Source organism: Ipomoea nil, unplaced genomic scaffold (assembly GCF_001879475.1).
Source record: "Ipomoea nil cultivar Tokyo-kokei standard unplaced genomic scaffold, Asagao_1.1 scaffold2717, whole genome shotgun sequence".
NCBI lineage: Eukaryota > Viridiplantae > Streptophyta > Magnoliopsida > Solanales > Convolvulaceae > Ipomoea > Ipomoea nil.
Window position 1 is genome coordinate 1 of NW_017619145.1, and position 12,754 is coordinate 12,754.

The 12,754-nt window shown below is 33.3% G+C and overlaps 1 protein-coding gene and 1 long non-coding RNA gene across 2 annotated transcripts; one reads left to right on the top strand and one right to left on the bottom strand.

The window, feature by feature from the left end:
- Positions 1-1,579: 1,579 nt before the first annotated feature.
- Positions 1,580-3,149, bottom strand: LOC109156470. The gene is made up of 4 exons (XR_002050030.1): positions 2,965-3,149; positions 2,705-2,804; positions 1,745-1,822; positions 1,580-1,647 (listed from the first exon to the last, which is right to left on the bottom strand). It is a non-coding gene; the product is annotated as an uncharacterized LOC109156470 (long non-coding RNA).
- Positions 3,150-3,863: 714 nt separating this feature from the next.
- Positions 3,864-12,410, top strand: LOC109156469. The gene is made up of 9 exons (XM_019304327.1): positions 3,864-3,927; positions 5,208-5,345; positions 6,938-7,075; positions 7,578-7,739; positions 7,843-7,911; positions 7,986-8,427; positions 8,509-9,437; positions 9,531-10,748; positions 10,834-12,410. The coding sequence occupies exons 1-9, from the start codon at positions 3,864-3,866 to the stop codon at positions 12,408-12,410; spliced, it is 4,737 nt and encodes a 1,578-aa protein (XP_019159872.1).
- Positions 12,411-12,754: the final 344 nt, after the last annotated feature.

The window sequence follows — 12,754 nt, forward strand, 5'->3', positions numbered from 1 at the left end:
ACTATTATGTTGCTGCTGAGATTCTCGGGTTAGATTTTGAGGATGGTTGGTACTACTTATCATGCCTGAAACTTGGATGTAATAAGAAGCTTAAAGAACAGGAAGGGACACTTTTCTGTACTAAGTGTAAGAAGAATTGTATGATGGGTCAAGTTAGGTACAAAGTTGTTGTTATTGCTCTTGACAAGTTTGGAGATGCCTCAATGTTGCTTTGGGATAGGGAAGTTACAGAGCTTGTGGGTATTCCTGCCTCTATTTTGTATGCAAAATACAAGGAGGTAAATTCTTATTACCTAATGTCTGCATTTTTTGGCCTAAACTGTTTACATTATCTGTTCTTAACTTGGTTATTTGTTCACTATCTAAACAGCTTGATGTTGAAGTGCCCCTGAATTGGATGCTATAGTTGGTATGAAGATGCTGTTTAAGATCAACTTCAAACTTGCCCAAAAGATGGGTCCCAATTACCATTCAATGTTGTTAGGGTTGTAAGGGATGAGCACTTGCTTAAGACGTATGCTGACAGATTTGTGGAGCATGAAGAGCAAGACTTAATGTCAAGGATGATTGATGAGGAAACTAACACTGATGCAGTTTCTGGAGTAAGAATTTCTAACACTAAATTTTGAGATTTTTTATTTTTTTGGTTACTAATAGTGTTGTCTGCTTTTCTTTCTAATAGGAAGATTCGATTGGGGTTGAAGTGAACAGTCCTGCGACTGTCGAGCCCTCGCAAAAGGAAGGAGAAGACAATGCAGAAAATGTTGGTGCTATTAAAAGGTCACTTTTGGATGAGTTTTCATCATCCAAAAGTAGGAAGAAGTTGAATGACTCAGAAATCAAAAAGGAAAAGATGTAATTGAGATTGATGGTTGAAAGAGATTGTTGATAGCCGGACACTATCCAGACATTTTTTTTTTTGTTTTTCCTAATACTGTGGTGTGACAATTTTTTATTTTCAGTTTTATGGATGGTTTATAACTTTTATCTAATGCTTTTAGTAATTTCCTAACTGTTTAGTACAATAAATTGGTGTATGTACTGCTATTCGAACCTGTTTTGGAGTTTTTCTATTTTTCCTTTCAGGTTTTTCAGAAAAAGGATGAAAGGTGTCCAAGTTGCAGCAAAGATGTTAGGGTTTAGGGTTTTAGAAGGCAAACAGGATGGAAATACTTTGGTAAGCAATTTAGAGTTTGAAGTTGTGTTTTTCATATGTTCTATTGCCAACTCTAAGACTTTATATCTAAATATGTTGTGCCTGTTTTGCAGCAAACATGCTAGGTGGCCAAGTTTTTAGAAGGCAAACAGGATTGAAATAGTTTGGCAAGCAAAGTCGGTTTTAGGGGTCCACAGGATGTAAATAGTTTGCCAAGCAATTTAGACTTTGAAGTTGTGTTCTTTGTATGTTCCTATTCCCAATTCTAAGACTTTATATCTAAAATATAAAGTGCGTATAAAATAGATTTTGTTTCAATTACCTATTTGCACAATCAGCTTGACTGTGTATGCAATTCTAAAACTTTACATGTAAATGTACTGTTCTTAAAAAAGGGTGTTAGTTGCAATTACCTATTTGCACAATCTTCCTTTACTCCGTTTGCAGCTATCCAAACAACTGCTCTTCAAGCTGGAATCCATCAATGTGTTCTAGCACATTTAAATAGATATCAGATAAAAGCAACTAAAAGAAGAATTTTGTCAAGTCATTTAGGTCATGTAAAAAAAGGGTGTTAGTTCCAATTACCTATTTGCACAATCTTCCTTTACTCTGTTTGCATCTATCCAAACAACTGATGTTCAAGCTGGAATCCATCAATGTTTTCTACCACATTTAGAAAGAAATCAGATAAAAGCAACTAAAAGAAGAATTTTGTAAGTCATTTACATTACTGTTTTATGTAGATATAAAACAAACATTCTACTTTAAACGGAAAAATGTTTTTATCCTACACAAATCTGACTTTTATAGTAATATAAAATCCAATAATTTAAAAAAGCCCAGATGTCAAATACAATAGAAATACAAATTGATTAACACTGTCAATACTTGAGGACCATTTGTGACACAAAGACATTTTTCAACGTGTCTATTATTAATAAAATAAATTTGTTTCTGCCAATAAAAAACAATTAAATAATCTCCTTATACATAGAAGAACATTATACCAGTTTTAAGCAAATAGTAAAAAAAAAAAAAGGAATTTATATTACTGTTTTGACAAAAAAAAATGAGAATCTGCTTTTAAAAAAGAGTTTATCATGCAAAAAAAAAATCACTTATAGATGAACCAAGTCTAAAATACTGCATCAAAAACAAGATGTCAAAGACAATACAATTATTAATAAAATAAAGGAATTTGGTCGATAGTCGAGCACCATTTCCCGAACAAGGACATTTTACTGAATGTGTCTAATATTTACAAAATAAAGTTAGTGCTTGCAATATAACACAGTGAAAGAATATTATGATATATACAGAATAGTTATACCAGTTTTGACCAAAGAGAAAAAAAAAAAGCTATTACCATTACTTTGCTAACATTACTCAATTCTATACTTATATAGAACCAAACAATGCACCCAAATTAAAGGCCAGTGATGGAACAATATTGCCTTACAAATTAAAGTGAACAAACTTACAAACTATGCAAGTATATCCATACAAACTAATCTAACTACAGCCAAGTAGAGAGGAAGTCTTAACCTATTTCGTTGTATGACCCTATTGCTTTTAGTGGTCTTTGATTGATTGTTTTTTTTATGACAGCTGCTCTTCAATTTCTTCAAAGCTTGATGATTTCATTCTAATAAGAATAACAACAAAAAATATTGTTAGAATTTGTGTTCAGGATATTTAATAAGAGGAAAAGCATACACTCGCATAAAGTGAACAAAGTTACAAACTATGCAAGTATATGCATACAAACTAATCTAAAGACAGCCAAATAAAGATAAAGTGTTAACCTATTTGCTTATATGACCATAATGCTTTTAGTGGTCTTTGATTGCTTTTTTCTTTTCTGGGACCCATTCTTCAATGTCTCCATAGCTTGGATTATTCCATTCTTAAAAAAATACCCAAAAAAATTAAAATGGTTAGAATGTGTTCATAATAATCATTAAGTACAATCAAATAATCCATGTATGTGTTCAATGTTCTTAGAACAGTCTTACAAACTGTGCAACTATAACAGTGCAAAGTCATCTAATGTAACACCAATCAAGATATAGTCTTAACTTATTTTATGATGTGGCCGTGGTGATTATTTTCTGCTTGCTGCTCTTCAATTGCTCTAAAAAGAATAAAAAAAAGTTAGACTTTCTGTCAAGAATAAATAATACCAACACATACATTGAATAAATTGTCCGGCACATTTAGAAAGAAATTACATAACAGCATTACAATTCAAGATTGGTAAATTAAATAACATTAGTGTGTTAACTAAAAAAAAGAAAATATACTTTTATTTGAAGAATAATGTCAGCCACTGCCATAAGAGAAAAATGAATAGTTCTAGAACCAGTGAGTAATTGGGTGTGTGTTCCATGTTCTTACAAATCAGCTAAAGAAATTGGATCAGTGGGAAATATTGGCCTGTTAAGTATTACTTAATCATTCTTAGGAAAAGAAACACATTTCCTAAACATTAAATACAATTGATGGGCTGCTATCATTACTATTAAGAGAAAACTCTTCAGTTCCAATCCTATTTTCAAAATCCAGGCAAAAGTAAAATAAAGTACAATGAAGCCATATGATCAGCTTTGCCCCATCTAACTACCAACACAGTTCTCCAGTTTCAGACCAAAGGTAAAGACACAAATCACATCTACATTTTCAAGTAAACACAATAGACAGAGCAATGAGGAAAATCACTAAATCAACAATTTTAGGCATCAAAAGGAAACCAAGTGATGAAAATAAAGGTAAGTTCGAAACTTATCTTTTTCAGACTTCGAATTAAGCTTCATTGTAGCATCCTCTTCATCTGCGGTTCTGTTTATGCTCTCTATCTCCTCAAAAAATTCCAGTATGTTCATAAAAAACAACATGATAAAGTCGAAAACAGGTTAGGGTTTGTGTGAATAATAATATAGCTATACCATTTTGAAAATAACTGTTAAACAGTTAAGAGTACTTTCTCTTTGGTGTTTTTAGAGCAACATTACAAAAAATACGATTTAGAACCCTAATGGCTATGAAGAGGACAAATCTGAAATCAAAAAAATTCAGCTATGATTGTTGATATGCATGCATAGATCAAGAAACGTAGATCAAATTTAGAACAAACAACAACGAAAAGTAGGAAACCTAAACAAATTTAGTGTAGATTGACAAATTAATAATCTTAGAATTGGAGAATTACCTTCACTGAAACGCGATTGCCACGATTTACCGTTGTTGAACACTAAGATCTTTCACAGAAAGGAAAGATCGGGATTGTGTACTGCTAATCGGATCGATGCTAAGCGAGACCCGACTCCAATTTCGCCGGGAAAAATGTTCAATAAGAACAGTTGAATCGGAGATTAGGACTTAGGACTGATCTAGATTTAGGCTTGACAGAGAAAGATAGTAAGATCGTAGGGATAGGTGAAGAACAGATCTCCGATTCAGACATGAGAGCAAGGAGAGCTCAAGAGAAGGAAAAGGGTAGACCCTTCTTCCTCTTCTCTCGAAATTCCGACAGAATAAACAATAATATTGGATATATTATTGTATATATATATATATATATATATATATATATATATATATATATATATATATATGCGGAAAATTATATATATACCGAAAATAATATATTTAAAGAGTTTAAAGATATAAAATAATAAATAAATATATAGATATGTATATAGTTGTTTATTTATTTATTTAATTTTTAATTGTTATGTGTAATTAATTAGATATATAATCTTAACAATTGTAATGGTATTTATTGTGGACAATGTTATACTTAAGATTTTGTCAAATAAAATTAGTGTTACTATATAGCCATTACCATTTCAGGTTATATATATTTCACAATTAGATTATCCGTAAGGTGTGTTTAGTGGCACACCACTAATTTGTAAATAATTGTGCGGTAAATCTTTAACAATTTGAAATTAAGTATGTACTGTTAGTTGTATTATGTGTAATTCATTTTTATGATTTTTAGTTATTTGGATTATTATTAAATTTAATGTTGTATTTTAATTCGCAGAAAATGAATTGGGCAACTCATTATCAAGGAATAATTCTGATCAAGGAAAACAACAGTCTCCGACAAGAAATCCTGCCCGCATTCCTCTTGGAGGGGGTTTGTCTCAAAACATCACACCCTTGAGTAACGTGACTAACGGTAAATCCACTAAGTTCAATTGATATAGCATCGTTGTGAATTTATAAAACCTTTTTATAAGTCTACTTATTATGTAAGTCTTATTTAAAACAATTACAATTTACAATCATAAGCTAGCGTAATGAATAGCATTATGTGTGATTAATTTAAAAAATGTTAACTGTTCTACTTACTGTTGTTTTTATCCTCTTTTAATTTTTTTTTTTCATACAGCAAATAGTTTTTTCAAATCATCATTAATGAATAATGCTGGTCAAGGTAAGGAGCAACATACGCCAAATCATCCTGCCAAAAATCCTTTGGGATGTTGTTTCTCTCCAGATATCACACCATTCAGTACCATCAGTAATGGTAAATCCCAATATATGAATTGATATACATTCATTGTTAATTTAAATATCCTTATATTATTAATTGTTCGAAGCTGTTTGTAAAATTAAATAGTATAATTATAATGTAATTCATGTTTAATATCAATTTGTAATTAATTGATTAGGTGTAATTAATTGATTACATTTTACTTAATCATATATAGTTTTACATTGCTATTGTATTTAAGTTAGAATGTGGATCATTGTGTACATAATTCTATTCGTTTACGTATTAAAGTTGTGCAATTGAATTTTTTTTTTTTTTTTTGTGATGTGTATTGAATTGTTTCGAGTTATAATTATTGGAATTAATTCTTAAGTTAATGGTATATTTTAAATCACATCAAATCATTTCGGTTACTCATCTTTTATGAATAATGCTGCTCAAGATCAAGACCAACGTACGACAGCTAATCCTTACACAATTCCCCACCGAGGATGTTTCTCTGAATATATCACACCATCGAGTAACATCACTACCGGTAAATGGCCGGTGTTGAATTGCTATACAATCATTGTGAATTTAATTATAATGTAACTCATGGTACATATAAGTATGTGTGGAATTGTAATCTCACTATTTTTTGCCTTATATATGATTTATTTTTTAAAAATAAATTTTTAATTTTTTGTTGAAATAGTTAAATTTGTTTTGATATGTGTAATTAATTAAATAGATTTTAGTTAGTGAGTTACACTCTTTTCTCTTTTATTTCTATTTATTTACAGTGCACATATTATTGTGGACCATGGTCTACCATGTGATTTTTCCACTAAAATATAATAATGTTTTTACAGTTACATTACTATTTCATATTCTAGGTTAGCATAAACTATAATGTTACGTGTATTTAATTTATAATAGTAAGAATTCTATCCTTTTTATATATTCATTGTTAATTTAAATATCGTTATACTGTTATTTGTTCGAAGCTTTTTGTAAAATTAAATGGTATAATTATAATGTAATTCATGTTTAATATCAATTTGTAATTAATTGATTAGATGTAATTAATTGATTACATTGTACTTAGTCATATATAGTTTTTGTCGTGCTTGAATTGTATTTAAGTTAGAATGTGGACCATCGTCTACATAATTATATTCAATTACGTATTAAAGTTGTGCAAGTGATTTTTTATTTGGTTATGTGTACTGAATTGTTTCGAGTTATAATTATTGGAATTAGTTCTTAATTTGATGGTATATTTTAAATCACAGCAAATCATTTCGGTGGCTCATCTTGTACGAATAATACTGCTCAAGATCAAGACCAACGTACGACAGCTAATCCTTACACAAATCCCCAGCGAGGATGTTTCTCTGAATATATCACACCATTGAGTAACATCACTACCGGTAAATGCACTAATCTGAATTGCTATAGACTCATTGTGAATTTAATTATAATGTAACTCATGGTACATATAAGTATGTGTGGATTTTTGGGTGATATATGATTTATTTTGGAATCTCAATTTCTAATTTTTTGTTAAAATAGTTTCATTTGTTTTGATATGTGTAATTAATTCCATAGATTCTACTTAGTGAAATACACTTTTTTCTCTTTTATTTCTATTAATGTTGAACATATTATTGTGGACCATGGTCTACCATGTGATTTTTCCACTAAAATATAATAATACTTATACAGTTAAATTACTATTTCATATTCTAGGTTACCATAAGTTATAATGTTAGGTGTATTTAATTTATATTATTAAGAATTCTTTCCTTTTTATGTTACTACGTGCTACCAAATTATTTTTTTTACAGTACCATAAAATGTAGTGGTTTCAATTTTTGGTCACTTTAAATATTGTTATTCTTTAAATTGGTCTAATATTATGTATGTGTACAGTACGGCAATCCAATACACAAATAGGAGATGAATTTGCAATTCGTAAACCATTAGATAAATATGCAATTGTCGAAGACCAGGTAACAACCAGAGACTTGCTACCTGCCTTTGAAGATGAAAGTAACAATGCGGTGAGCGATGTCTCAAATCAGAACATAGCTGGTACTAAAATACTACCCTCTGGTGTTTCAAACAAATATAAGTAAAGTACATATGGTCAGTCTTTCAATATTAAAAATAATTTTTAAATGTTTTTTAATTTCAGATGCAAATTTATCGGGTGACGCTGTACGGCAGACCTCGGGAATTGGGACATCCTCTGGTCCACAAAATGGTGTGTATGTTTGTTTGTTTTATATATACAGCAAATATAAATCAGTAGTTAAATTTGTATATATTTGGTTTCAGGTCAATACTGCGATTTTGGCGATGCAACAAATCAGTGCGTACATTGTGGGGCTATGTTTTGGTTTGAAGAAAGGAAGAAGAATTTGTCAACAAAAGCATCGCCACTGTTTATGTTGTGTTGCAACAATGGGAAGATCAAATTGCCGGATAATAAGTTGCCACCAAAAGGTATATTTGATCTCTTTTTCGGCAATGACGAATTATCAAAAGAATTTTTACACAACATTAGGACCTACAACAACATGTTCTGTTTCACATCCATGGGTGGAAAAATTGACAAGAACGTGAACAAGGGTGGAGCACCTCCAATTTTTCGATTAAGTGGTCAAAACTACCACCTAATGGGCACTTTACTTCCAGAACAAGGCAAAGAACCTCATTTTGCCCAGTTATACATATACGACACGGCAAATGAAAGGAACAACCGTATAAATGCTGTGAGGTAAAGAAGTTTCCGTAATTACACATTTGAATACTATTTTTTATCTAAATAAATATCAATTCCAAGTATATGTTGTTGTAGGGGTATTGGTGACCAAGATGACATTCATGTAGAAATAGTGAATGTCATTCAGAAAGACCTGGATGAAAATAATGTCTTGGTTAAGTCTTTTCGCATGGCTATGTCTGAGTTGGATATTAATCCATGCGCCGAAGTAAAAATAAAGTTGTTGGGAAAACGAACTAGAGATGCTAGGACATATAATGTGCCTCAAGTGTCTGAAGTAGCAGCTTTAATCGTTGGCGATCTGGATACCAGTATTGAAGAGCGTGATATTATTGTTCAATCGAAGGGTGGCCAACTACAGAGGATTACTGAATTAAATCCTTCATACTTACCACTGCAATACCCTATTCTGTTTCCATATGGCGAAGATGGTTATCGGGAGGACATTGCATTCGCCGACGTAGTCGGCAGGCGCTCTTCTGGTGGTAGACAAAGGATTAGCCCCAGGGAGTTTTTTTGCTACCGCATACAATCTAGACAGTCAGCTCCAAGTACCATATTATTTGCAAAGCGGTTGTTCCAACAATTCGTTGTAGATGGCTACACAATGGTTGAGTCTGGAAGGCTAATTTATATAAGGACACACCAAAAAAGCCTAAGGTGTGAGAGTTACAGTGGATTAACTGATGCTTTGACGAGGGGTGATTTAAGCCCTGCAGCCCAAGGTCGTAGAATAATACTACCTTCGAGTTTTACTGGTGGTGCTAGATATATGATACAAAACTACCAAGATGCAATGGCAATATGTAGATGGATTGGATACCCAGATTTATTTATAACCTTTACATGCAATCCGAAGTGGCCTGAGGTGCAACGCTTTTTAAAAGATCAAAGGTTGAAGCCAGAAGACCGGCCGGACATAATTTGCCGCTTATTTAAGATTAAGTTGGATGCTTTGATAGCTGATTGTCGAAAGAATCAACTATTTGGCCCTGTTGCCGGAGGTAATATTTTGTTATTTTATTTTAAATCAATTAATCTAAATAAATTTTATGTAATTGCTTAACCTTATTATGTTTATTTGTATGTTGTTACAGTCATATATACAATTGAGTTTCAAAAGCGAGGTCTTCCGCATGCTCATATATTGCTTTTTCTGGAGAAAAGTAAAGAAGTTAGGCAAGTTCTCACTCTAGACAACATAATTTCAGCAGAGATTCCCGATGAAAAGAAAGAGGCTGAGTATTACCAGGCGGTAGAGGAATTTATGATGCATGGTCCATGTGGAAAAGCCAGGACAAATTCTCCTTGCATGGTAAATGCACGATGCTCTAAACATTTTCCTAAGAGATTTGTTGATAGTTCTACGTTTGATGACGATGGTTACCCGGTATATAGAAGGAGAGACAATGGCAGTGTAGTTACAAAGAACGGGATCGCCTTGGACAACAGGTATGTGGTACCGCACAATAGATATTTATTGCTCAAGTACAAGGCTCATATAAATGTCGAGTGGTGCAACCAATCAAGGTCAATAAAGTACCTGTTCAAGTATGTTAACAAGGGTCATGATCGAGTAACAGCCGAATTTTACAAAACAGGCAATGATGACGAGAATGGCAAAGCAGTAGATGAGATAAATATGTACTATGACTGTAGGTACATATCCCCGTGTGAAGCTGTCTGGCGTCTATTTGGTTTTGATATACAACTTCGTGCGCCTTCGGTAGAGAGGTTAAGCTTTCACCTTCCTAATCAACAGAGTGTGATATTTGCAGATGATGATGCAGTTGAGAACATTGTGAATAGACCTACGATAGCACAGAGCATGTTCTTAGAATGGTTCGAAGCTAATAAAACATACCCCAATGCCAGAGAGCTTACTTATGTTGAGATGCCAACAAGATTCGTTTGGAAGAAAGACCTTAGAAAATGGCAGCCACGAAAGAAAGGGTTCTCCATAGGACGTATATTCTATGTCCCTCCAGCTACTGGTGAAATCTTCTATTTGAGGTGTTTGTTGAACAAAGTACGCGGCCCTAAAAGTTACGAAGATATTAGGACTGTAAATGGAGTCCAATATGACTCATTTCGAGATGCGTGTTATGCAAGGGGTTTAGTTGATGATGACAACGAATATGTTGATGCAATAGATGAAGCCAGTAGTTGGGCGTCAGCTGATCAATTGAGGAGATTGTTCGTGACATTACTAATGAGCAGTTGCATGGGGAAACCGGAAATAGTTTGGCATGCCGTTTGGCAACATCTATCAGACGATGCCCAATACAAAATCCGTTCACAACTGCAGAACAGAGGTAATCGTACATTTTTTTTAAGAGTATTAAGTCAAGTTTAAAGTATTTTGGTTATAACAACAAATTTTTATATATTTTTATGCAGATTTTGTGTTGACCGATTCCCACAAAATGAACTTTGCTTTAGTTCAGATTGAGAACCTATTATCTAATCATGGTAAGAGTTTGAAGGACTATCCTGAGATGCCAACGGCCAATTTTGGTGCGTTCCATATTATTGCAAATAGGTTGATTCAAGAAGAATTAGCATACGATCGTGGGGAACAGGAGAAAGAGAACCAAGAATTGGTAAGGCAGTTAACAGACGAACAAAAGGCAATATACAATGAAGTTTTAACTGACGTGGATCGCCAGGAAGGTGGGTTATTCTTCGTTTCGGGTTATGGAGGGACAGGTAAGACTTTCTTGTGGCGAGCACTTTCTTCCGCATTAAGGTCTAAGAGTCAAATAGTTTTAAATGTTGCTTCTAGCGGCATAGCTTCGCTGTTATTACCTGGTGGCCGTACGGCACATTCCCGGTTTGCTATACCGATATCTGTTAATGAAGATTCCACATGCAACATACGGAACGGCAGTGAACTGGCGGAACTTCTTGTGCAAACAAAGATGATAATATGGGACGAAGCCCCAATGATGCATAAATTCTGCTTTGAAGCATTGGATCGAACTTTGCGGGATTTGATGCGGTTAGTAAATCCAAGGAGTTCTGATATGACATTCGGTGGTAAAACAGTTGTTCTGGGTGGCGATTTCAGGCAAATTCTACCAGTCATTCCAAAGGGTACTAGACCGGATATAGTTCGAGCGAGCATTAGCTCATCCTATCTATGGCAATCCTGTAAAGTCCTGAGGCTAACTAAGAATCTACGCTTGAAAACTGTTGAATCTATATCCGAGTGCAAGGAGATCGAGGAATTTGCAAAATGGATAGCTAATATAGGTGACGGAATTATTGGGTGTCAACTTGAGGGGGAATCAGAGATTACTATTCCAGAAGATTTGTTGTTAAAGTGTGAAGATGACCCTATTGCTACAATCGTTGATAGCACTTTCCCCAATTTCCGAATGGGAATTGCCGATTTGTCATATCTTAATCATAGTGCAATTTTAGCTCCAACATTGGATGTGGTAGATGCCGTTAACCAATACATGAATGACCATAATCCTTCTGAGGGTAAGACATACCTGAGTTGTGATTCTGTGTGTAAGTCAGATGCCAATGTGGACATGTTAGCGGATTTGCACACTCCGGAATTCCTGAATGCCTTGAGATGTTCTGGAGTACCAAATCATGCTTTGACATTGAAAGTTGGATCACCTGTTATGCTGTTGAGAAATATTGATCACACATTAGGATTATGCAACGGTACAAGGTTGATTGTTACAAGGTTGGGTGACCATGTGTTGGAAGGCCAAATCATGTGCGGTACAAATGCAGGAACTAGAGTATTGATTCCTAGAATGTCTCTTACACCGTCAGATACCAAATTGCCTTTCAAATTTCAACGAAAGCAATTTCCCTTGATGCTATCCTATGCTATGACAATCAACAAAAGTCAAGGACAAACGCTTGCTAAAGTTGGGTTGTTGTTGAAAAAACCGGTCTTTAACCATGGACAACTATACGTAGCTGTTTCAAGAGTTAGTAACCCAGGGGTTTGAAAATTTTGATTTGCGGTGAAAGTGTACCATATCTTAGTAAGACTAAAAATGTTGTGTACAAAGAAGTTTTCAATAATGTATAATAACAATTAACAATTTCTTTCAATAATACGTTTCTTATTATGTTTCTTATTCTTATTATATTATACCTCATACTGTTATGTACTATATAGGTAGAGTCCCTTAATGTATAATAAAATTACTATTTTCATCAATGTCTAATAAAATCACAACTTTTCATTTCACACTGTATTCAGATAATAACTATATTCTATACTGTATATATATCATACTATTAGGCATTCAAACTATATATTGGTTCATCTAATTATATTATACTGTAT